The following is a 27,449-nucleotide window of genomic DNA, read 5'->3' on the forward strand; positions in this document are numbered from 1 at the left end:
TGTCTCCCAATGATGTCACGTGGCTGGGTACTTAAGGCCCAGCTGTGTACCCTAGCATCATCTCAGCAAAAGAGTCGTCTATACTGGAAAGTGTAGTGTGTGTTGCTGCTCCTGTTTCCTCCAGCCCAGCCTTGCCTCACTCTCTCTCACAAACATACAGTGTATGTGTGTGCTGTGCATTGCTGAGTACTGACTGACTCCTTTCCACACACAAAAACTGTTAGTATTAAAGTTAAATATAGCTAAGAACTTTAAAACTGGCAGCCTGACAAGATTGAGACTCCACTTCAATCTGTCTTCAGACATTCAGACATTCAGACAAAGACAAAAAAATCACTAATACTGTGCTTCAATCTCCAGTGACATTCCCTTCCCCTCCCCCAGTAAACACTGAAAGAAAGCAGTGATATTGCTTCTATCTTTCTGTCTGTCACTGTGAGACCACTGCAGCAGAGGTCAGAAAAAAAGCCACTTTACCAGTACCAAAATTAACTTTTTCAAAGCTTTTTTTTTTTTTTTTGAACTGCTAGAGAGCTTCTCACAAGAGATCCTTCTCTGCCAATTGCTAGAGAGGAAATAGAGAGTTTCAGTGAGAGGACGTCCACATCACTTGATCCAGACAGTAACTATAGGCTAGTTAAAAAGATGCTTCACCGTGATTTGTCCTCTGTCTGGTCTCCTTGCCAACTTGTCCCGCTTTGACTCCCAGGAGATGTCACACAAGCAGGTTGTGGTTGCTAAGTTACCTGCATTTGTTTGTTTTTTCAGTACTCTCTGCTCACAGCACAGCCATAGATTTGAATGTGCCATAGACTTAAATTGATAACTTAAAAACCTTTTGTTTAAATTTGTGGACCTCCTCCATTTTGTTTCATGGGTCCACAAATGAAAAGAGATTGATTCTTTTGTTGCATTTTACCTATTTGTTTGCAATGAATACACATCTCTAATGTATATACATACATACCCTCATGAATCAAGTGAGAAAGGTTACATTATAAAACATATAGTTCCAATGACATCATGTAGAAAAACTTGTTCTTTATTTAATTCTTGGAAAACTTGAGATAAAATAGCATAAGACAATCACCATAATTCCCCGACACTGGCTGTGTTTTGCTAGCAAGCTGCATCAGGAGGAACATGTAGAAATAAAATATATAAAAATATATATTAAAGACAATATAATAAACACCCATACCCCTAATAATAGACACCAAATAGAAAACATACCTGGAACAGATCAAGCAATTTTCAAAATGGCACAGCATAACAGATTGAAACCAGCTTATGATAGCAATGCGTCAGATCAAAGACAACCACTGTCAATATAGACTCAGAAAAATAGCACGAAAGATCACATGACAGAAAAACACCAATAAAATACAAGTGTAAACAAGCATGCCTGTCAGCCAAGAGCTGACAACTACAAGCCATAAAGCAAATATCTATTGATATAGGATCAATAGAAAAAAACACATGTAAATACAAGGTTATGAAATATCAAAGAAACCATCCACATGAAATACAGTGATCAATAAAACTATTGTAGTATACAGAATATAAAGCATAAAAGATGAATAAATAATACAGATGGCAGGCAACCTTTCCTATTTCAAAAAATTGTAAATCCAAAATATTAAGCCCAGCCTCTTGCCAGTGTGCACCTAAAGGAGTCTCGGCCCATGATTGCCTACAGTATTCAAAAATGCAAGTCTTATTCTTCACAAGGGCTCGGGTGGTAAATGTGCTGCATTGCCATGCAGGAGGTCCCCAGTTCAATCTTCAAGTTAGCTCTGCCTCTCTGTGGGTCAGCTGGGGCTGGGAATGCTGTGGAGGCAACATTTACAGCCTCTGGGTAGGAGAAGGGAGTCCTGGTCGTTAGTAAAGGATGACTCCCACGTGGCCAGATTCCTGGACCACAACTGAAGATGCCCTAGCCTAGGACCCTCAGGGCAAAACATAAATGGGGAGGGGATATATAAGGGACTGAAACTCCCAGCAGGGATGTGCAGACAAAATGTTTTCGGTGAATCATTGATACGTTTTCGTGGGGTGTCGATTTCGTTCAATATGGACTTATGGAGAATTCCATAAGTTGAGGATCTGTCCATACTTTTCCCGGTTCCCTAAATAAAAATGTAAACCAACCACCCTCCTTAATCCCCCCCAAGACTTACCAAAACTCCCTGGTGGTCCAGCGGGGAGTCAGGAAGCCATCCCTGCACTCCTTTGCAATTTCCTCACGGCGCCGATAGCCTGTGTCACAGGGGCTGCCCGTGCCATTGGTCAGCCCCTGTCACATGGTCACCGGCACCATCTTGTGCTCCTACCACGTGACAGGTAGGTCATGTCGCAGGAGGTCGCTCCGGGACCCCCGCTGGACCCAACCAGAACTTTTGGCCAGCTTGGGGGGGCCTCCTGACCCCCCCAAGCTGGCCAAAAGTTCCGGTTGGGTCCAACGGGGGTCCCGGAGCGGAGGCGCGGGGGAGCATGTGACGCTGGCGTCACTCCGCTCCGGCGTCACGTGCTACTCCGCTCCGGCGTCACATGCTCCTCCGCTCCCGGACCCCCGTTGGACCCAACCGGAACTTTTGGCCAGCTTGGGGGGGGTCAGGAGGCCCCCCCAAGCTGGCCAAAAGTTCCGGTTGGGTCCAACGGGGGTCCCGGAGCGACCTCCTGCCACATGACCTACCTGTCACGTGGTAGGAGCACAAGATGGCGCCGGTGACCATGTGACCAGTGCTGACCAATGACACCGGCAGCCCCTGTGACACAGGCTATCGGCGCCATGAGGAAATCGCAAAGGAGTGCAGGGATGGCTTCCTGACTCCCCACTGGACCACCAGGGAGTTTTGGTAAGTCTTGGGGGGGTCAGGAGGGTGGGGGGTTTAAGTGTTTATTTAGGTTCAACTTATTCAACATAGCTATGTTGAATAAGTTGGAAGTTGCGATGTGTTGTGCATCATCACTTTTTTTAAGTTTGAAAAAAAATAAGTTGCGGAGTGCAAATGCGTTCAAAACGAATGCACACCCCTCTCCCAGGTAGGGTGCAAATGGTGGCAAATCCCACCCCTGGTTCTAACTAAGTAGGAAGTACACAGGAGTAAGAGAAACTGTCAGGTCAAAAACAAAAAAAAAATATCAATAAGGAACAAACCTATTCAAATGTCAGGAGCAAATCTTTATCACTTTATTTCAAACCTTTTAAAAACTTCATCATAACCATGGCAGCCAGCAGAAGACGAGAGCACATAATATCCCAGCACCCCTTTATTTTTCACTGATGGCATTGTTAGTAATATTAATAGGTTATTAATAGTAATATATCTAACTGTGATTATTGTCCTTTTTCTGCTAGAAATTTCAGCAGAGTGGTTTCAGTATTCATTAATCCATCTTGATAGGGTTCTCTTTGTTTACTGCCAAAACGCCAAAAGTAAATGTTTTTACATACCTTACCATTTTTTTCCCCTTTTTGAAATAGTTGATTCTGCCGGAATCGTTAAAAACCTCACAGTGAGTACTGGAATATCCTGTGATTAATCATTTTAGTGGTTTAAAACAATTTTAATGATATAACACTGAAAATGTATTTTTTTTGTTCATGCTAATATGTCAAATGTACTGTAGAAAGGAGAGATATATGAAGAAAGTATTCATGTAGTGACATGTGCATACTTTTAAGCTGGTAAATGGGGATACATTTTAAGTTAGGGAGTCCTATCTGCATAACTCTGAAGTTACAAGGGTAAAACCCAACTAAGTCTTTTGAAAGTATACCCCCTTAAAGCCTATTTAGATCTTTTCATTTTGCATTCAAAGGAAAAAAGAGGTCTTCATAAGAGAAACAATACTGTAAGCATAAATGATATAGCGCATTGGTAGCAAAGTCTGTAAAAAATTTTAGAAAAATCTTGAAGCAGTTCTATGTATGACGGAGTTTCCTGCGGGTACATTGTGGGGTACCTGTTAAGAGGTAACTGGTATCTTCACTCTGAATGATGCTTATCTGAGCTGTGTTTTAAAGAAGTCACCAATAGAGGTCATCAGATTTCAGTGAACAATCATTGCTCAAGTTTGCTACTATGACCTTGACATTTACAAATCTGTCCTCCATTCAAGATTAAATCTTTATTTTGTAAGTTCCTTCTAGATGTAGACCCTGTTATGCTGCTATACCTTATTTTATTGATCATCCTAGTTATCAGACCTTTTGTTATGTTGCTAAACCCACTGTATGTTTAAACTCTTTTTAAGTTGTTGTATCTCGCCTTGGATGAATTTCCTTTTCAAAAAGGCAGGTAATAAATCCCAATAATAATATAGTAAACTGCAAATATTTTTACACCCATATGTGCTTGAATCTCCTAGAATCATGTCTTACAAAAATTTACAGCTAAATGTACTTGAGATAGGAACAACGAGTGAGGTGTTCAAAATTGCTAATGATACAAAATTATTCAAAGTGCTTAAATCCATAAAGGATTGTGAGAAATTGCAAGAGGACTTTGCAAGACTGGGAGACTGGGCATCCAAATGACAGATGACATTTAACGTGGACAACTGCAAAATGATGCACTTAGGGAAGAGCAATCCAAATTATAGGTAGGCAATGCTAGATTTCACATTAGAAGTCACCACTCAGGAAAAGAATCTAGGCATCGTTGTTGATAATATGTTGAAATCTTCTGCTCAGTGAGCAACAGCAGCCAAGAAAGCAAACAGAATGCTAGGGATTATTAGGAAAGGAATGGAGAAGAAAACAGAAAATATCATAATGCCTCTGTATCATCCATGGTGCGACCACACCTTGAACATTGTGCACAATTCTGGTCACTGCATCTAAAAAAAAGATATAACAGAATTAAAAAAGAATCAGAGAAGGGTGATAAAAATGATAAAGAGATGGAATGGTTACTCTATGAGGAAAGGCTAAAGAGTTTAGGCCTCTTCAGATTGGAGAAGAGATGGCTGAGAGGAGATATTATGGAGATCTATAAAATAATGTGGAGAGGAATGGGTAAACGTGAATTGGTTGTTTATTCTTTCAAAAAGTTCACAGATTAGGAGACACAATTAAGTTTCTACGTAATACATATGAGACAGATAGTAGAAAATATATTTTTTTACTCAATGCATAATTGGCCTCTGGAATTTGTTGCTGGAGGATGTGGTAAAAGCTTTTAGTATAGCTGGGTTTAAAAAATGTTTGTAGAAGTTCCTGGAAAAAAAAGGTCATAAACCATTATTAACGTGGACTTGAGAAAATCCACCGCTTATCCCTGGGATAAGCAGAATGGAATCTGTCGACCTTCTGGGATCCTGCCAGGTATTTGTGACCAGGATTCCATTGTTGGAAACAGGATGCTGAGCTTGACGGATCTTTGGACTGACCCAGTAGAGCAAATCTTATGTTCTTATGATATCCTATGTTGAAATAATGTGGCTCAGAGTTCCTGTGTAACTTGGAAAAGAATACCTCACCTTGGTCATACATGCAAAGCAGAAGCATATCCTCATCAAATACAGAATAAGTGACCACAAACTACAAATAGAAATATGCAAATAAAAGCTAACCTGGAATCCCAAGAAGCTGTACTCTGCATGCATGGAGCACCTTAGAAGTGAAAACAAAACTCAACTTCCTCCTTTGTTGTACAAAGTACAAAGATAAGAGATTCACATTTCACAAAACAGGAAAAACTCTGCATAAATCCTGGGGGAAACAGGAGAAACAGCAACTATTGCTTAAAATATGTTGTATTTTGCCACCAGACCAGAAATGCAATCTGACCAGGGTCCATCACCAGAACCTGGAAATTATCTTGGTTATTGTGTCTTCTCCACACTCTTTTATGTTACTGTTATTTGAACTATTATATATTTTTATCCTTTTTATTTAATTACTTTGTTCACAAAATTCAAAAGCCATTTACCCAGATAAATAGGCTAAAAATTACCCATCCTGCCCCCTGTGAAAGTACACATGGAGATCAACAATGCAAGCACTTTTACCTGTAGGAAAAGAAGGTAGGATTGGGGGAGGGGGTGGTTAGTTCAGGGAAGGCAACAACATGCATAGTTTTGCCTTTTGAAAACTTGCTTTTCAGGATAAAAAAGTATCCATAGAAAAAACAGATGGGTACTTTTTACCTACGCAGTTTCCAAAGGGAAAGTATGAATGTACATCCAATCTCTGAACTTCTGAAGATGGGCCCTACTGAATTAGCCCAAATATAAAATAAGGTTTTTCTGGACATTTTGAATGTCCAAAAACCCATTTCATCCTACCATTGCAGAAAAAGGTTAGCCCTCATTTTTCCCCTCCTCCTTTTCTGTTGGCTGTGGAGACTCAAGCAGAGCTGTAGGAAGAGACCCAGTGGCTGCAAGAAGAAAGTGAGGGGAATCGGGCTCAGGTTGCTAGTCCCACCTACTTGACCACCAGAAAAAAAAAAAAAGATGCAAAGTCTCCAGCTGGGAACTACACTTTATCCCAAAAGCTGCTTCTCCTCTCCCCATTATCTTCCTGATGCAATACAGGAAGCACAGGAGAGGAAGAGGGACATCTTCAGGCACCTTGGATCCAATTCATAAGGTTTCAAAATAGGATATTTTCAAAAATCCAGTTTCAGATTTGATTATTTTAGAAAGATGAAGAGCCACATTTGATTCTGCAACTCTGGGCGTACGTCCCTATCATAATGACCGACCCATTGCTTGTTACTCTTCAGGACTATAGTTAATTGCTTTCTATGCCTCGTGTGATTGTGCAGAACCACCACTATATTATTTATATTACAGTGCCGTAAACCCAACCAGCATTTCAAGCCCTACTTGACGCCTGACCTGCCAAAGCGATTCCACTATGCCAACAACATTCGTATTGACAAAGTTCATCTTTACGTTGACAGGCAGTGGCTAGCTGTGAGGTACAGTGTAAACAATTACTTCTATTTATGTACTTAATCATCTTGGACACATCTAACAAGGACCTCCATGGAACAGTAAGGAAGAATGCTTGTCTTCACGGTCTTAACAGTTGTGGATGAAAAATAATAAGTAAAATAGTTGATTGTCTTTTTTATCATTCTGTAGTTGTACAGAGTCCAAGAATATGAATGGGAATGCTTTCTTTCTATGTTCTGATACATTTTATTTCACAGACATAAGAATTCTCCACAGATGATGATGCAGGTGGGCTTCCATATTCTGAACATCTGAAGAGGTGCCCTAATGTAATGACTCGAATATAACATAAGGAGTTTCTGGAAAATTTGGCTGTCCAAATACCTCATTCTTGTGGCACTCAAGCAGTTAAGGACTTGGAAAAGCTAGAGGAATCACTTCTCAGACTCTGTTGTAACTTCAGAGCATTTACATACAATGCCACACTTATCACAGACAGGATTGGCAAACACAGCTGCAAATACAAAGATTACTCTCTAGTCTCAGCTAACTAGGCTCTTACCAGAAGTCTTTCTATTCTCCACTCTGTACATTAACATTAGGCACTTCCCAGAAGTCTGCCCACCTTCACAGTAACTCATAGGCACTTCTCAGAAGTTTGCCTATCTTCACAGATCCTTAGGCACTTTCCAGAAGTCTGCCTATCCTTTCCCAGAAAGAGGTCTGGAGCTCCCACACTCAGACACGACCTGGAGCTCATGATCCCAGATCCATGGAGCCCATCCTCTCCTCGCTGGCTCAACAACTTATCCTCTACGGTATTGGACACGCACTACAAGCATCTCCCACCCGGCGGGTTCCTGCCCATAGCCATTCTCCCTCTAGGGAATTTAAATGGGACCAGGCTCTCAGTCTGGTCCTGCACATGCTCACAAGGGGACACTAGAGGTGCTGCCTCACAATCCTTTAATCATGACCAAAGCATGACTTTTCCGTCACCTAAAAGCTCACCAGTGCTAGTGCCCCTCTCTCTCTTCATTTCTTTCTTCCACTTCTTCCCCACCCCTGCAGATCTGTCCAATCTGACAAGGCCTGGCCAACAGGAAAGCAGAGTCAGTAGCTCTGCACTTTTTAGATTCACCACCCTCCATCAGCACCTCACTACTTCCACAACACAACTCCCTGACACAAGCAGGCTTGGCCAGCAGGAAAGCAGATCCAGCAGATCTGTGCTTCTCCAACTGCTTCTCCTGCCACCAGCACCTCTCCTGCCCTATTTTTTTTTACCTCTTTTTCTGTCACTCACATTTATTATTATAATATGTCTTTTATGTTTTTTTAAAGATGTTTCTAAACGATTTTATGCTTATATTTATGTATAAGCAAAAATTCCTGTTTGTAAAAACCGTGTTTGTAAAGCTATTTATTTTGATGAGGTTATATTTATTTGATGTTTTTTTGTTTTATGTATTTAATTATGATGTATAATTTATTTATTGCGTTCTGTGTTATATGTATATATTGGAACAAAGAATATGCAACTCTCACTATAGTATTTATAGAGGGATGATAGCCATTTAACAAATGGTGATCAAACAAGAGTAGCCAAACGTCCCACTTATATATAGTGATACAAAAACACTGTGTTACGGATTTTTTATCTCATTATTAATGGGCCTCATATATAGGCATAAAACTCATTGCATATGACCAGAGATTATTCACTGCCAAAGTTTTAATCATCGGTCCAATAATGAATTTTTTGCTTGTGAGTTCATCAATAGTGAGTTCATCAATAGTGATAAATCTATTCAACATTCATTAGTCCTTATAACGATTATAGTTACATATTTCAATTCTTAAACTTATCATCATGGCGTGTTTTGCTGGCACTGAGTCACCGAACACGTGGTTTCCTAACAAATACAAAAAACAGAAGGACTCCGTCTTAACTTTCAAAAATTACACACTAGCAAAATAATGTTTAAATTTTAAAATTTTTAAAGAGGAAACCGCATCAGTAAGCCTGACAACGACTATGTGTATAACAAAGTCGTCCGGTCTTGTCCTCATATGCGGCAAAGTTGTCCCGTTTTTCAAATTTATTAAGACCGGGCGTCTTTAAGAAAACAAAAATATAAATTTGACTCCTGAAGAAGCAATCAAATAGATTGCGAAACACCGGCCGCTATTGGGTCTTGGACATTTACAAAGGGTACAGATGAATAATTTTGAAGTAACTATTTAAATCTGGAAAGCATCGCAAGGTGTTATTTGACAACTTTGCCGCATATGAGGACAAGACCGGACGACTTTGTTATACACATAGTCGTTGTCAGGCTTACTGATGCGGTTTCCTCTTAAAAAATTTAAAAATTTAAAAATTATTTTGCTAGCGTGCAATTTTTGAATGTTAAGACGGAGTCCTTTTGTTTTTTGTGTTGCTTGTACTATAGGACCTTTTCGGCTCTTTGCTATTAGTTCCTAACAAATACTACAGAGCTGGCACACAGAATCCATGAAGTTGTCAATATGAAAGCACTTGGGTTTCTGATTTATTAACTTTATAAAAACAAATAAATCCAGGCAAATTAATGGAGATTTTCTATTGTGCACTTCTGGTGGCTTGAAGAAATTCTTCAGCTTAAATGTTTACAGACTCCTCAAGACTCTTTTAACATATTTCGTCAAGGATTAATGAACACTCAATCTGAATGTCTTTATACTGGGTATGAGTGTGTTGAAAGCTTTATGGTCTTTTCATTTTGTAATGGATTGATAAATGTGATATAGCATTTATAGAAATACTTCTGGTGTCTTATAGAAATTCTCCAGCTAAAGTGTTTACAGACTCCTCAAGACCCTTTTAACATATTTCATCAAGTATTAATGAACACTGGATCTTAATGTCCTTATACCTGGTTTGTGGGTGTGAGTGTGTTGAAGGCTTTATGGTCTTTTCATTTTTTAATGGATTGATAAATGCGATATAGCATGAATTGTTTTGGAATGCTGTTTGATAATTATGTGTAGTGTGTAACGTTTGCCAGTTGCAAGTCTGTCCCCTGGAACCCCGGCTGTTTTCGACGTGGCTTGGATGCTGCCATCATTCTCCTTGCACTGCCCCCTGAAGGTGTGCACACATGCAGCCGCACATCCCTTAAAGGCTCTGAGGTGGGAAAACGACTTTGCAGCCTTACTTAAGTGCTGGCTGCTCTGCCTTTCCTTGCCTTAGCAATGAGTCTGTTGCCTTGCAGTACATGTTGCCATGTGTTCCTGATTCCTGCCTTGTCCTTGCCTTGTCCAGCCTGTCTCATCCTTGCCTCATCCAGCCTTGTCCATCCTCCTGCCCTGCCTCTCCAGTCTGTCCTCCTTGTTTTCATCCTGCCTCTACCTAGGACTGACTTCTCGGATTTGAACTCTGCATGGACCTGGGCTTCCCTCTTGCCTGCCGCCTGCCACTAACCATTGCTACAGAATCAGACTATGCTTTGCTCGCCACCTGCCCCCAACCCAGTGTCTCTCTGATTGCTGCCTGCCCAGACCTCAGCTTGGCCCAAGACTCTCTCTTACTCTTTGCCCTGTGGGACATTGCCTAAGTCCTGCCAGCCCCTGAAACCCAAGGGCTCAACCTGTGCTGAAAGGGGTTGGTAAAGATGAAACTCCTGTTCAGTCCCATCCCAGGGCATGTACACCAGCTGTCGGTATGAGCCTAGAGGGTTCGCCACTAGGCTGCGCCAACCACACCACAGCACAAGGGTCCACTTTTCTTACATAGTGGAATATTCATGTATGTAAAGAATTTAATAAAAATGTGTGCATAATAGTTGAGGAGGGTTCAACTTTATAGTTTGTTTGATTGTATCTACTTAGTTGTCCTCAGTTGAAGAAATGCTGAGTTTTACCTACCATATAGATATAGGTATAACTTATAGATGAGCTCATTTAGCACTGACCTGATGAAATATAGCTTGAAAGTGTGTCACAAATATATAAAGTTAATCCAGTAAAAAGGTATTACCTACAACTTATTTGTTGGCCTTTATTTCTACATATCTAAGTGGATTAACAGGGAAATTACACTGAGAATTCAAAATGATCTCTTCATTTATCAACAGGGATAACACATATACCTTTTGCGGAGGAGGAAACCATGGTTATGACAACGAGTTTAAAAGCATGGAGGTGAGGTACCTTTTTTCAAACATGATTCCATGACTTTTATCTTATGTCCTTGGCTTAGTGTGCAATCACCGTTCAAGATTTTGTTTTCTTGTCCTTACAGATTTCTATATTGGCCTTGTGTGTGGCTGTATAATATTAGAAAAAAAAGATAGTGTTCTATTTCTGCAGGTTCTTACTCTGACTTGTGTATTGTATTACTGTAAAATCCCTGTGTGCTTTAAAGAGAGTGTGGGAGACCGAGCAGAATTTCCCTAGTTAGAGACAGAATCCACACTGACTCCAGCTTTTCTGGTGTAGATTGAGCAACACAATACTTCAAAAGCCTTCCTACTTTCCATAGTAGTCACTTACAAAGAAAGGGTTGTAGACTACCTTGCTTCAGGTTAGTGTACCCGAAGCAGACTGCTTTACAGAAGCTGCCTTCCTCCTGGAGGCCTAGGGGGCCTACTGAATAGAGCTGGGCTTGCACTCTTAACCCACCCCCAGCTGGGTCCCACCCTCTGGACATTTTCCTGCCCCTACAGGGTCACACCCTATAGAACCTTCTCTGTCTTTGGAATTAAAGTGGACCAGGCCTCTAGCCTGGCCCTGCATATGCTCACAAGGGGACACTAGGAGCGCTGTTTCACAGAGAAGAACACAGGACCCTACCTAGCAGATATTCTAGGTGTAGTTTAATCAGTTGCATAGCAAGGGTTATTGAACCAAGCACAAGTTTCTAGCACATGTGATCTTGCTGAAGGCTGCACAGCATATCTGGTTCCTGTTTTGGCTAAGTCTAACAGTCTAATTTAATATAACTTTAATATTTATTTCTCCAATATATTTTGCTTTATCTCTGCTACTTATTCCCTTTCACTATCCCCTCTCCCTTCCACCCATAAAGTGTTTCCTTCTTAAATATTTCTTCCGAGCACTTATGATGATTGAATAATAATAATAGGACTTGTTTATTAGTCACTTTAGCACAGTGTCTATTATTCATTGCAACAATTGTGGTGCTTATGTCCCAAGGCCTATCATTTGGAGCATTAAGGGTTGTCCAGTTTACCTTCAGTTGTTTGCCATGAATAAGGAGCTGATTCATTTGAAAAAGATATTGTCCAAGTTTCAAAAAACCTCCCTTTCCATGCATCATCCAGAATATCGCTCCAAACTCTTACAGAGAATTCAGAAACCAAGACCTGTGACACTGAGATACCCAATTTCCCCAACTTTGAAGCATCCTGTGTATCCACCTCAATACCCAGGGAGAGGTCAGACGTCCAGGATTCAGAATCTCAGTAATAATTTGATTACTATTTGCTCTGGCAGAAAAAGGTCTGTGATGAAGAGACACCCATTGTCCCTGCTATTACCTTATATAATGTATTTTATGCACTGGAAAATGAAGAAACCCAATCAAAAGAATATGAAGTGATGTCTGAAAGGGAAGAAGTCACCTTGTTCACCCAGAAACCCTTCAATATGATGAAATGTCATTAAAAAAAAGCTGCTTCTGCTGGGAGGCTCAGTCATCAGAGGAACCAATATGGCAACTCATTTTGATGGGGAGACAACTGTTTAAATGCCTTCCAGGATCCTTTGCTAATAGAAATGCAAACCAGGTGGTCAATGCAATTATAGAGGAAAGTAAGAACTTTGATAACAATGTTATCATCCATCTGGGGACCAATGACTAAGCTAGAAATAGTGTTCACAAAGTAAGATTTCCAAAATCTAGGGAAGAAGACTGAATCCATGGCAAAGGCTATTGCCTTTTAAGTAGTATTACCAGTTCATGGAAAGGGAAAGGAAAGTTTATGCCATATAGATAATTTCAATATCTGACTCCAAACCTGGTATAAGGAAAATTGTTTTGGATACATTGGAGGCTGGGGCTGTGTATGGAACAATAAAAGACTATATGATAAGGGTGGCCTTCATTTTTCTTGTTACGCCCATCGGTCTCTTCACATCTCCAACTCCATAGGGTAGATTGGCAACCTCCGCTAGCTACCTATAACCTGCCTACCGCTTCCAGTCCTCCTGGGTCGGCACAGACACCGCCGACTGCCATCTTGCCATCAGGTCTCTGTTGGACCCTCATTGGTGTACCCTGCGCTGCGGGCCATTACCACTTCCACCTTGGGCCTCGACTGTGCTCCTTGCTCTGCGAGCCGCTGTCACCTCTTCTGAAGACTTCATCTGTACATCCTACTCTGCGGGCTTTTACCATCACTACTGAAGACATCATTGGTGTACCCCGCTTCGCGGGCCACTACATCTCTATCAAGGCCTCTTCAGTGTACCCCACTTTGCAGGCCACTACCATCTCTACAAGAGACCTCTCCGGTGTACCCATTTCACGGACTACTTCCAGCACTATGGAGTTATTCCCTCAGGGCACTACCTACCCATCAACCCTGTGTCTCAGGGTCTGTGTGATCATCTCTCTCTGGCACCTCCCGCTCCATGGGTAGTGCTTCTATCTCTGTTAATAAAGACTCTATTCATTCTGTGCCTTCCTTAGCTGAGACCTAGCCTCCCGACAGTGAGGCTCATGGGGCTCTTCCCCATGGGCGGTAACACCTCTCACTTCGGTCCAAGGGTTCACACACCATCTGATACCTCAGAATCCTAACAGATTGTCAGATCATGACCCGGCACATGAATCAGCAATTCAGGCCATTCCTGGCCTGGCCCAGCGAATCACGGAGCAACAGAAGATTCTAGAGACTTTGGCTAATGCCGTCAATCAACTGAATAGCCGGTTGGATTCCATATCTTTACCTGCCAATCCTGATCTAGCTAAGCAAGCACCGTCCTTTCGGCCTCCTGTACCTTTGCCGGCTCCTCCTCATTTTGCAGGTGAACCCTCATTATGCAGAGGCTTCTTGAACCAGTGCAACATGCACTTTTGCTTACAACCGGCATATTTTCCGGATGTAGTCTCCAAAACTACATATATTTTATCCCTTCTGGATGATAAAGCATTGGCTTGGGCATCACCTCTTTGGGAACATACAGATCCCATCCTGAACGATCTACCAGGCTTCCTCGCTCTCTTCTGAACTGTGTTTGATGACCCAGAGTGAAGGACCATTTCCGGATCCACCCTTTTGCATTTGCAGCAAGGTTCCCGATCATTGACTGATTACGTCATCGAGTTTTGGACTCTCTCATCAGAACATTGGGACCTGGGCTGTCTGCGAGCCATTTTTCTTGAGGGCCTTAGCCCATGTATTAAAGACAAGTTGGCAGAATGCAAGTTCCCTGAGATCCTGGACTCGCTTATTGATCTCACTGGCCCCATAAACAGTCATCTACGCGAACGTTCCTAGGAGATCAGAGGAACCAAGAGAGCGGCTGCTAGTGTCCCACGGGTTCGCACACATCCTCCACTCAGGGCATTTCAGCATCAAACATAGAAGAAGAAGAACCAATGCAGATGGGCCATAGTCATCTATCCGCAAAGGAGAATCAGCGTCGCCAGAAAGCAGGCATCTGCATGTATTGTGGCCAATCGGGTCACGCTGTACCATCTTGCCCTCTTCGTCCTGGAAACTTCCAGGCCTAGGATCCGCTGGAGGACTCCACGTAGGCTAACTGCACCTTCTCCTCCACTAACCCTTCCTGTCACCAATAACTTAGATAACCAGGAGTTTCACACCCTGGCACTATTAGACTCCGGAGCCGGGAGAAACTTTATTCTCCGGCAACTTGTAGAACATTAACGCATTCCCACCATCCCTTGTTACTTTCATCTATTCATGGCGAACCCTTGCCTGGTAAAGTCGCCTTCTCCACGATCCCTATTCGCCTTCACACTAGATCTCTACAGTCTTTTTTGATATTGGACAAGGCTATACATCCAGTGGTCTTGGGATTACCCTGGCTAAAAATACACACTACTCAATTTGACTGGACCACCCTCCAACTCTCTCACTAAGGAGATTCCTGCCATAAAAAATGTTTAAGAACAATATCACCGATGCCTTGCCTGACCACGCAGCCATCGATTTCAGGACTTCCACCACAATATTCCTCCTTCCAGGATGTATTTTCAAAGTAAGCTGCAGACATCTTACCTCCACATCACTCTTTTGATTGCACAATCAATCTGCTACCCAATACTGAGCCTCCTCGAGGAAGAGTCTATCCACTTTCCTTAACTGAAACTCAAGCCATGTCCGAATACATAAAGGAGAACTTGGCCAAAGGCTTTATTCATCCCTCCAAGTCCCCTGCTGGAGCAGGGTTCTTTTTTGTAGGAAAGAAAGATGGCTCTCTCCGGCCGTGTATAGATTACCGCGGCCTAAACAAAATTACACAGAAGGATTGCTACCCCCTACCACTAATTTCCGAACTGTTTGACAGACTCCAGGGGGCTAAGATATTCACCAAATTGGACCTTAGGGGCGCTTATAATTTGATCAGAATACGTCAAGGCGATGAGTGAAAAACTGGTCATGCCATTCGGCCTATGCAATGCGCATGTGGTGTTCCAGAATATGATGAACGAAATCTTCAGAGACATGCTCTACAGTTGTGTTGTGGTTTACTTGGACGACATCCTGTTTTTTTCACAAGACCTCCAAAGCCATCATCGGGACGTCATCAACGTCTTCCAACATTTAAGGGAAAACCAGTTATATGCCAAGCTGTAAAAATGCTCCTTTCACAAGGAGTCCATCCCTTTTCTGGGCTATGTGGTCTCTAGCCAAGGATTTCACAGAAGGCTAAAAGCATCTGAGACTGGCCTCAGTCATTGGGTCTCAAGGCACTCCGAAGATTTCTAGGCTTCACAAATTATTATAGATATTTCATCAACCACTACTCTACACTAACCACCCCACTCACGGCCATGACACGAAAGGGATCTGATCCATCCCAATGGTCACCCAAAGCTGTATCCGCTTTCCAGAAACTTAAGGATGCCTTCTTGCAAGAACCATGCCTGTGTCATCCAGATCCCCCGTCCGGATTCCCCTGTGTCATCCAGATCCCCCGTTAGATGATCGAGGGGTTAAAGGGGCACTTAGAGAAGATAAGGCCATCGCGGAAAGATTAAATGATTTCTTTGCTTCGGTGTTTACTGAAGAGAATGTTGGGGAGGTACCCATACTGGAGAAGGTTTTCATGGTTAATGATTCAGATGGACTGAATCAAATCACGGTGAACATAGAAGATGTGGTAGACCTGATTGACAAACTGAAGAGTAATAAATCACCTGGACCGGATGGTATATACCCCAGAGATCTGAAGGAACTAAAAAATGAAATTTTTGTACCTGAAGACTGGAGGATAGCAAATGTAACCCCAATATTTAAAAAATGCCCCAGGGGCGATCCAGGAAACTACAGACCAGTTAACCTGTCTTCAGTGCCAGGAAAAATAGTGGAAAGTGTTCTAAACATCAAAATCACAGAACATATAGAAAGACATGGTTTATTGGAACAAAGTCAGCATGGCTTTACCCAAGGCAAGTCTTGCCTCACAAATCTGCTTCACTTTTTTGAAGGAGTTAATAAACATGTGGATAATGGTGAACCGGTAGATTTTCAGAAGTCGTTTGACAAAGTTCCTCATGAGAGGCCTCTAGGAAAAGTAAAAAGTCATGGGATAGGTGGCGATGTCCTTTCGTGGATTGCAAACTGGCTAAAAGACAGGAAATAGAGAGTAGGATTAAATGGACAATTTTCTCAGTGGAAGGGAGTGGGCAGTGGAGTGCCTCAGGGATCTGTTTTGGGACCCTTACTTTTCAATATATTTATAAATGATCTGGAAAGAAATACAACGAGTGAGATAATCAAATTTGCAGATGATACAAAATTGTTCAGAGTAGTTAAATCACAAGCAGATTGTGTCCCCTGCTCGAGGGAGCACAGCATCAAATAACCGTGTACACGGATCACAAAAACCTCGAATATCTCCATCACACCCAACGCCTGAAGCACAGACAAGCCTGATGGTCTCTTTTTTTCACCCGATTTAATTTCCTACTTCGGTACCGACCAGCAGACGAAAATGTGCGAGCAGATGCTCTCTCTCGCTCATTTACTACCGATGATGTCCCGGAGGTCCCCAGGCACATCATCGATCCCACGAAGGTACTCCTCTCCGCTACTCACAATGTGCCATCCAGGAAGATGATGGTTCGCTGGCCTCTTCGCAAGAAGATCCTCAGATGGGTACATGATTCGCTGCTCTCTGGCCACCCCGGGCAAGCAAGAATGATCTCTACACTTCAGAGGTACTATTGGTGGCTGACCATGAAATAGGACGCTGAGGCCTATGTGGAATCTTGCCCCACATGTGCTTGCCAAAAGCCGCCGACAGGCTGTCCATGGGGCCTCCTACAACCTCTCCCGGCACCTAGTGAGCCGTGAACACATGTATCTACGGACTTTATTGTAGACCTACCCTTTTCCAGTGGAAACAATACTATTTGGGTCACCATAGAACGCTTTTCAAAGATGGCTCACTTCGTGGCGTTACCCGGCCTGCCCTCAGCTCCAGAGTTGGCCAAATTATTCATCAGACACATGTTCCATCTTCATGGACTTCCGAAGCATATCCTCTCGGATAGGGGCGTCCAGTTCACAGCTAAGTTCTGGAGGTCGCTGTGTAAGAAGTTTGACATCTCCCTGGACCTTACATTGGCCTATCAACCACAGTCCAATGGACAGACAGAAAGAACCAATCATACTCTGAAGCAGTTCCTCCGGGCATACGTGAATTCCCATCAGAACGATTGGTCTGAGTTGTTGCCATGGGCCGAGTTCGCCTTGAATTCTCATCAATCTTCAGCCACAGGATCATCTCCTTTCTAAGTGGTATATAGATGCCAGCCTTTACCTCTTCTTCTGATTCCTCTATCTGTGCCCTCTCCAGCAGTGCAAGCCTCCGCTCAAGAACTGCACCAACTCTAGGAGCATACCAAGCAATTGCTACAACAAGCAGCTCTGAAGGTGAAAAAATTCTACGATGCTCATCACTGATTTGGCCCCGAAGAAAACAATTGGAAGCCCGCTAAAAACATCCTTGACAAGCAGCTAATTCGACAGTTCCATGCTTCTCATCCTGGAAAGCCAAAACCCCCTGGAAGGGGCCCTAAGAAGGGGGGGGGGGGGGCGGTATTGTTATGCCCATCAGTCGCAGACGGCTGCGACCACTTCTGCTCACCTCTTTCTTCATGTCTCCAACTCCATGGGGTAGATTGGCAGGCTCCGCTAGCTACCTACGACCTACCTACCGCTTCCAGACCTTCTGGGTTGGCACAGACGCCGCCAACCGCCATCCTGCCATCAGGTCCCTCTAGGCGCATGCGCACACACACAGGCTGATCTTATCTACGTCATGGCGGGAACCTTGGGGGCGACTCCTCCAGATGATGTCAGGATCTGTGGATATTTAAACCTGCTGGCCTTCTGCAAAGATGATTTGGCAAAGAGTCCCATTCTTGCTATTTCCGCCTCGCTTCCTGTGTTCCAGATTCCAGTTCTGACGTGGACATCTCAGGTACCTGCTCCTCGGGGGCCTCTCTTTCGTCCTGGCTATCTGCTCCTCGGAGGGCCTGATGCCTGGAACTCCATCTGCCCCGTTCCCCAGAGCTTCCTGGAACCAACTTGTTCTTTGTGAGTACTCTGCTCTGCGGATCACTTCCTACCTACCAAGTGCCTATCTGGTGTACCCCGTGCTGCGGGCCATTACCATCGTTACAGAGAGCTCTGACAGAGGTGCCTGCTCTATTACGCTATTGAGGACCTCACAGGCGCTTCCGCCTTGCGGACCGCTACTAGACCGACTGAGGACCCTCACTGGTGTACCCCGCGCTGCGGGCCATTACCACTTCTACCTTGGGCCTCGACTGTGCTCCTCGCTCGGCGAGCCGCTGTCACCTCTTCTGAAGACATCATCTACATATCCTACTCTGCGGGCTTTTACCATCACTACCGAAGACATCATTGGTGTACCCCGCTTTGCGGGCCACTACATCTCTATCAAGGCCTCTTCGGTGTACCCCGCTTCGCAGGCCACTACCATTGTTACAAGAAACCTCTCCAGTGTACCTGTTTCACGGACTATTACCAGCACTACGGAGGTATTCCCTCAGGGCTCTACCTATCCCATCGACCCTGTGTCTCAGGGTCTGTGTGACCATCTCTCTCTGGCACCTCCCGCTCCATGGGTAGTGCTTCTATCTCTGTTAATAAAGACTCTATTCATTCTGTGCCTTCCTTAGCCGAGACCTAGCCTCCCAACAGGCTTACGGGGCTCCTCCCTGTGGGTGGTAACACGTCTCACTTCGGCCCAAGGGTTCACACACCATCTGATACCTCAGAATCCTAACATTTCTGTGGCAGGAAAGAGGATGCAAAGTGAAAAATTCAGATCATACATTATGAGGCATTTAAACTAGGGAGCAGGGGTGGCAGAAGGTGGCCAGTGAATTTGGCATGTCACCCACAAGTAAAACGGAAGAGGGAAAAGACAGTAATAAAATCAATCAGTTCAAAAAAAGCAGAAAAGGTGACTAGGAAGAGCAGCTGGAAAGCTTTCACTACAAATGCTCGTAGTCTGGTCAACAAAATCTCAGACCTGAAGGCCCTAATGTTGGAGGCGGACTTGGATATTGTTGCTGTTATTGAGACATGGTTCATTGATTCTCATGATTGGGATATGGCCATCCCAGGCTATAACTTGTTAAGAAAGGACAGAAAAGGGGGAGCAGTAATTCTCCATGTAAAAAAAAATATATATCCAAGCAACTGAATTGCAAGGGACGTGGGATAGAGAAAAAGCACTATGGACCATCCTAAAAAAGAAGATGGTGCTTCCATTTTTAATGGACATCAAAAAGATGGGAAAGAAGGGAGAAGTGTTGCTCATTGGAGATTTTAATCTACCGGATGCGGATTGGAGTATCCCTTCTGTGGAATCTATAACAAATAGAGAGATAATGGATGTCCTTCAAGGGGCTCTACTCAAACAAATGATATTGAAACCTATGAAGGAGGGTTTGATACTCTATCTAATGCTCATTAATGGTTATAATGTCTTTAATGTTTGCTTAGGGGCTCCCCTGAGCACCAGTGATCATCAGAAGGTATGGTATGACATAGTGAATAAGATACAGAGAAGTCACATGAAGCCCGAGTTTTGAATTTCACAAATATGGACTTTGTCAAAATGGACGAAGAACTGGAAGACAGAGAAAATGAGTGAGATGGAACAAAACTGGGTCAAATTAAAAGGAGTTATTACAAAGGCAACAAATTTATATGTTAGAAAAGTAAACAAGAGTAAGAGGGGAAAAAACCCCAGTCTGGTTCTCTAAGGAGGTGGCTGAAAAAATAAAGGCAAAAAAAAAACAAAACAGTGTTCAAGAAGTATAAAAGATCCCAAAAAAGGGACAACTGAGAGGAGAGGATCACCTTGCTGGTGGCTGAAAGGAATCAGTAAGTTTTGCTTGGGAAATTTTATTTTATTTTTTTTTAATATTGGGGAGAAGTAAACTATTGGGGTATATTATTTAGTGTGTTTGTGCTTTTAATAGTCAGTATGGCAGCTAATAAGCAGAAGTTAGTGTATTTATTTTTAATAGTCAATAATGTTACATGTGCCGGCCGCAGCAGACCCGTGGTCTGGCCCCCTCACCTCTCTCTGGCGAATCCAGTGCCCGGTTCCTCATCTCAGGCGGTGGTGGGCCGCCGGCTCCATCCTCGGGCCACCCCTGGTGCCTCAGCTTCAGCTACAGATTCCTGTGCTCTGCGTTGGGCCTCTCTGCATGGCCCACGAAGAGATGCCGCCATCCAGCTACCCATCCCTCCCTAGGTATGCACACGCATATCACTGATCCTTATGAAGGGTGTGCGGCGGGAACCTGGCCGCGGCCCCAGATGATGATGTCACCTGAGCTCCGGTACTTAAGTCCGGGCTCAGCTCCCAATGATCACCTTTGCAACAGGTCTCCACGCTGGTCGTGTACTCGTTGCCTCCTGGTGATTCTTCTGCATTCCTGGTTCCTGAACCTCGCAAGTTCCTGTTCCTGTTCTCCTTCGTTCCTGTGTTCCTGATTCCTAACCTTTCCTTGGATTGCTTTCTCGGACATGACCTCTGCATTGCCTGACCACGCCATTGACTCTCTCCAAGCCCGGACCTCTGCATTGCCTGACTATGCTATTGACTCACTCCAAGCCTGGACCTCTACATTGCCTGACTACGCTGTTGTCTCTCTCCAAGCCCGGGCCTCTGCATTGCCTGACCATGCCGTTGACTCTCTCCAAGCCCGGACCTTTGCATTGCCTGACCAGGCCGTTGACTCCAAGTCTGGACCTCTGCATTGCCTGATTACGCTATTGACTCTCTCCTCGTCCAGACCTCAGCCTTGTCTTGCCACTGCTTCCTGATTGCTGCCGGCCCTGACTCCAGCTTGTTCTATGACACCTCTTCAGTCTATGTGCTGGACTTGGCCTATTCAGGCTTTGGCCTGCTCTTGCTTGGGCACCCCCTGTCTGACTTTGGTTCTATTGGTGCCCAGGTCTCCAGGACTCCACCTCATCCAGTATAGACTTCTTCATTCCACTGTTGCTGCCTCTGGGCTGACCTCTCAGTCCGTCTATCGATGACGACATAAGTCCAGCTGGCACCAGTATTCAAAGGATCAACCCGTGGGGAACAAGGGCTGGTATTGGTGAAGCGCCAGCCACATGCTCTCCAAATTTGAATTTCTTCTGCCGTGAGCTTCTTTCCTCTTTTGCTATTCTGGACCTTTAAAAAGTCCCTTTTCAATTTAAGTGCAGGACTCCCTTTTTTTTATTGCTGCCTCTGCAAAGCTGCCAACCCTGCAAACATGCTCTCCTTTCCCTTTTCCTGATGTGATGGAATTTGTTGGAATGAACTGTCTACTGGGGATTTGGATATTACAAATTAATTTATTTTGTGGTACTATAACTGTACCCCCACTCACAGTACCACTCACTGTATGGAGGCCACAAAAGAAATAAATATAGGCTCATGTGTTATGTTTTACCCATTTTTTTCAAACCAATGCACATCCCTATTGGATTGTAAAAAGATAACAGTTTGTATTATTTCATTTCAGGCTATCTTTATAGCACATGGGCCAAGCTTTAAGAATGGAACTGAAGTGGAACCTTTTGAAAATATAGAAATTTACAATCTGATATGTGGTGAGCATATACAATAATGAAGCACAATGCACTGTAAACTGTAAATCTCAAATGTCTGGCAAAATATTGCTAGTTTCAGAGTAACCATGATCATCTCTGATAACTCATTTAAATGTTTAAACTATAAAGCCATGATATAAAATTGTTCTGTTGGTAAGGGGCACTTAGAGAAGATAAGGCCATCGCGGAAAGATTAAATGATTTCTTTGCTTCGGTGTTTACTGAAGAGGATGTTGGGGAGGTACCCGTACCGGAGAAGGTTTTCATGGGTAATGATTCAGATGGACTGAATCAAATCACGGTGAACCGAGAAGATGTGGTAGAGCTGATTGACAAACTGAAGAGTAGTAAATCACCTGGACCGGATGGTATACACCTCAGAGTTCTGAAGGAACTAAAAAATGAAATTTCAGACCTATTAGTAAAAATTTGTAACCTATCATTAAAATCATCCATTGTACCTGAAGACTGGAGATTAGCAAATGTAACCCCAATATTTAAAAAGGGCTCCAGGGGTGATCCGGGAAACTACAGACCGGTTAGCCTGACTTCAGTGCCAGGCAAAATAGTGGAAAGTGTTCTAAACATCAAAATCACAGAACATATAGAAAGGCATGGTTTAATGGAACAAAGTCAACATGGCTTTATCCAAGGCAAGTCTTGCCTCACAAATCTGCTTCACTTTTTTGAAGGAGTTAATAAACATGTGGATAAAGGTGAACCAGTAGATGTAGTATACTTGGATTTTCAGAAGGTGTTTGACAAAGCTCCTCATGAGAGGCTTCTAGGAAAAGTAAAAAGTCATGGGATAGGTGGCGATGTCCTTTCGTGGATTACAAACTGGCTAAAAGACAGGAAACAGAGTAGGATTAAATGGACAATTTTCTCAGTGGAAGGGAGTGGGCAGTGGATTGCCTCAGGGATCTGTATTGGGACCCTTACTTTTCAATATATTTATAAATGATCTGGAAAGAAAGACGACGAGTGAGATAATCAGATTTGCAGATGACACAAAATTGTTCAGAGTAGTTAAATCACAAGCAGATTGTGATAAATTGCAGGAAGACCTTGTGAGACTGGAAAATTGGGCATCCAAATGGCAGATGAAATTTAATGTGGATAAGTGCAAGGTGATGCATATAGGGAAAAAATAACCCATGCTATAGTTATACAATGTTGGGTTCCATATTAGGTGCTACAACCCAAGAAAGAGATCTAGGCATCATAGTGGATAATACATTGAAATCGTCGGTTCAGTGTGCTGCGGCAGTCAAAAAAGCAAACAGAATGTTGGGAATTATTAGAAAGGGAATAGTGAATAAAACGGAAAATATCATAATGCCTCTGTATCGCTCCATGGTGAGACCACACCTTGAATACTGATGCGGGTTCTGGTCGCCGCATCTCAAAAAAGATATAATTGCGATGGAGAAGGTACAGAGAAGGGCTACCAAAATGATAAGGGGAATGGAACAGCTCCCCTATGAGGAAAGACTAAAGAGGTTAGGACTTTTCAGCTTGGAGATGAGACAGCTGAGGGGGGATATGATAGAGGTGTTTAAAATCATGAGAGGTCTAGAACGGGTAGATGTGAATCGGCTATTTACTCTTTCGGATAATAGAAAGACTAGGGGGCACTCCATGAAGTTAGCATGTGGCACATTTAAAACTAATCGGAGGAAGTTCTTTTTTACTCAATGCACAATTAAACTCTGGAATTTGTTGCCAGAGGATGTGGTTAGTGCAGTTAGTATAGCTGTTTTTAAAAAAGGATTGGATAAGTTCTTGGAGGAGAAGTCCATTACCTGCTATTAAGTTCACTTAGAGAATAGCCACTGCCATTAGCAATGTGTTACGATCCCGGTCACTAGACTAGTGACCGGGAGCTTACCTCTCTCACCCGCGCTGCGAACCGCCGGGTTCGGGGCCCTCCACGCGGCTTGGCAGCGGCGTCTCCACGAGGGAGACGTCGCCGGAGACTCCTCCCCTCGGCGAGGGAACGCGCGCGCGCGAAGGGCAGCGTTTTGTGCTGTCAGCACCCGGATGTGCTGACACGCCCCCCGTGACGTCAGACGCCGACCGGGGGATTTAAACCGGGCTCTTTCCTCACCCAAGTGCCTTGCAACGAGGTTCCTTCTTTGAAGAGCTAGTTGCCGTCGTTCCTGTTCCCCGCTGATTGCCTGCCTGCCTGCTTGATTCCTGCCTGGTTCCTGGATTCCTGCTTGTCTTCAGCCTGCCTTGATTCCGGTTTGTAACTCCGATTCCTGCTTGTCTTCAGCCTGCCTTGACTCCGGTCCGTGACTCCGATTCCTGCTTGTCTTCAGCCTGCCTTGACTCCGGTCCGTGACTCCGATTCCTGCTTGTCTTCAGCCTGCCTTGACTCCGGTCCGTGATTCCGATTCCTGCTTGTCTTCAGCCTGCCTAGACTCCGGTCCGTGACTCCGATTCCTGCTTGTCTTCAGCCTGCCTTGACTCCGGTCCGTGACTCCGATTCCTGCTTGTCTTCAGCCTGCCTTGACCCCGGTCCGTGACTCCGATTCCTGCTTGTCCGCAGCCTGCCTAGACTCCGGTTCGTATTCCACTCCTGGGCTTCTCCGTCCTCGCCTAAGTCCCAGCGGTCCGGGTCCCTACGGGCTCCTCCCGGGGGGACCTCGGGCTTCCAGGGCGAAGACTCCTAAGTCCTAGCGACCCGGGCTCCCACAGCTCCTCTGGAGGAGTCACGGGTTTCCAGGTGAAGCTCCATCTGCCCAGTGGGAGTTCTGCCTCCCGACTGCCCCCTCGGGTCAGTCGGCCTAAGGATCCACTTCCGGATTTCGTCCTTCGTAACACAATGGTTACATGGAATAGACTTAGTTCTTCGGTACTTGCCAGGTTCTTATGGCCTGGATTGGCCACTGTTGGAGACAGGTTGCTGGGCTTGATGGACCCTTGGTCTGACCCAGTATGGCATGTTCTTATGTTCTTATTATGGCAATATATTGTATCTTTATGGCTTTTGTTCACCGCTTCATTTGCTTGGATAATGTTTGCATTTACTTGACCCATTTTATATAGATTTACTACAGATTCAACCAGCACCAAACAATGGTACCCATGGCAGCCTAAACCACCTTTTGAAGAAACCGTTCTACAACCCATCTCATCCAAAAGAGCAATCAGATGTCTCATTGTGTCCATTTACCAATTCAGCCTCTGCAGATAATTTAGGCTGCATATGTGATACTAATGTAAGTCATAATAAAGTACATGTTATATTTTAAAATGTCTTCTTAATCTTTCTTTTTTTTTTTTAAGAATTCTTACTGTATAATCTTCAAAATATATTGTTTTGCAGTCAGTCAGCACTGAAGCAATGAATCAAAGATTAAACCTCACAGCAGATGAAAGTAAGTTTCAGACTGGGAAAAGAAACTAGAATTTCCTTATAATATGGTAGATGATGGCATAAAAAGACCAATTGCATCATCCAGTCTTCTCATTTAACCTTATTTACCCTGCTAAGCATATACCTCAGCTGACAGCCATATAGTGTGTCTGCTTATAAGATACCATTCCTTATCCAGGAATGTTTTTGTTATCTTTTCTTTTAGTCTCTGCCTTCTTGGGTAGTTCACACCTGGCATCACACCGTCTCCCCCTTTCCATGCCTAAAAGTAAAGCTTTGTAATAATCTAGCAACTAGCACTAGTGTGTATATTACCCGAATATTTGGTCTCCTAGGGTGCCTGCAAAGCCTACCAGCCAGAGCTGCTTATATAAGTGCCTACATTTCCTATGGGACTTCTAGATATTGCTATTCTTGCAGCCTGCCAGACAGACTCAGCTGCTAGAAAGTTCTGTCAACAAGGCCAAACGGACCTGACTGCGTGGCTACCTGCATTTCTGTTTGTACTTCTAACATTTCATATTACCCGCTTTACCATTCATTCTGGCAACCCTAACACTCATTAAATCACTTATACAGATTTGAATTTTAAAAACCATTTACGTGCATAAAACACTGTTTTATGCCCATATATGGCTGTTATAAATGGACCAATGGTCAGTGCACATAAAAGTATGCGCATTATCTGATTTCACGCATACTTTCATGAACGCTGGCGGTAGGAGTCCCGGGAAGTGGATTTGGGACTTGCATGCTTACTTTTTTTATTTTCAAAAGAATGTGTGTGCATAAGTTATCCCGCACAAGTTATGCCCTGCGAAACGTAGGTGTGGCTGACTTTATTTATTTATTTAAAACTTTTATATACCGACGTTCAAATGGATATCACATCGGTTTACATTATAACAGGGGTAACAATTAACATCAGTAGGAGGAAAATAATAGTTACATCTAACAAGGTAAATTCCAAGGAACGGGATGTCGAAAAAGAGAAGCAGAGTTTAGTGAGGGATAGAGTTAACGTTAAGAGAGAAAGAAAGAAAGCAACTATATTACATTACTTTATGCAAGTTATTTTGAGCATGGCGAAGAGCAATTACCTAACATTTTCAAAGCCAAATTTTGCGCATAAGCTTGTTTTGAAAATGTGAGGTAAAGTCTGCATGTAAGAGTTACAGATTTTACCCCTACTTGCACACTTATAAAATGACCCTCATATTGCTTAGTCACACTTCCCTTCTTTCTTTCTCTCTCCACTTTTTTCCCCAACTCTCGATTCTATGTGCTTATTCCATGCCCTCTCTCTTCACTCCTCATGTATGTACTGTACATATTTAGATCCCTAAAAGCCCAATTTGTTTTCTAAAGCACTATACACCTTGATTTAGGTGCCTAAAAATCATGCTAAATATAGAGAACCCTAAATGAGCATTTAAAATCCCTAAACATAGCCACCTAACCATCAGCACTAGATGGCTTAAATCCTATTCTGACCAAACCAAACTTCAATTGTGAAGATCAGCAACCCCTCAGATTCCCCACTCAAATACAAAAACAATGGAGGGCATCCAAGGGTGCCCCCTTCCATCCCCAGAAGCCTGCCTGGCCGCCACAAAAAATAAACTAAGCCGAGAGTATGCAGTCTTACATTCCTCCCAGCTTAGCATCTGACAGCAACACTACTAGTGGGATAGCAATGGTAGCTGCTATGCCATGAGGACCTTAAGACTGTGGCTTCCTGATTTAGTTTTATTTTGGGGGCTGCCAAGCAGGCTTGTGGGGCAGGGAAGGGA

At 43.5% G+C, this 27,449-nt stretch overlaps 1 protein-coding gene across 7 annotated transcripts in view; it reads left to right on the forward strand.

The window, feature by feature from the left end:
* The window catches only part of ENPP3 (ectonucleotide pyrophosphatase/phosphodiesterase 3), a 329,854-nt gene that overhangs the window by 231,593 nt on the left and 70,812 nt on the right, over window positions 1–27,449 (forward strand). For 6 of the 7 annotated variants that reach the window (XM_029594399.1, XM_029594400.1, XM_029594401.1 and 3 more), the window contains 6 exons: window positions 3,488–3,519; window positions 6,805–6,932; window positions 11,028–11,094; window positions 22,184–22,271; window positions 25,326–25,498; window positions 25,606–25,657. In XM_029594399.1, coding sequence (XP_029450259.1) covers window positions 3,488–3,519; window positions 6,805–6,932; window positions 11,028–11,094; window positions 22,184–22,271; window positions 25,326–25,498; window positions 25,606–25,657 — 540 coding nt within the window. The remainder of the gene's footprint in view (window positions 1–3,487; window positions 3,520–6,804; window positions 6,933–11,027; window positions 11,095–22,183; window positions 22,272–25,325; window positions 25,499–25,605; window positions 25,658–27,449) is intronic. The other variant, XM_029594403.1, reaches the window with a different exon arrangement.

This window comes from Rhinatrema bivittatum, chromosome 3 (genome assembly GCF_901001135.1).
Source record: "Rhinatrema bivittatum chromosome 3, aRhiBiv1.1, whole genome shotgun sequence".
Lineage (NCBI taxonomy): Eukaryota > Metazoa > Chordata > Amphibia > Gymnophiona > Rhinatrematidae > Rhinatrema > Rhinatrema bivittatum.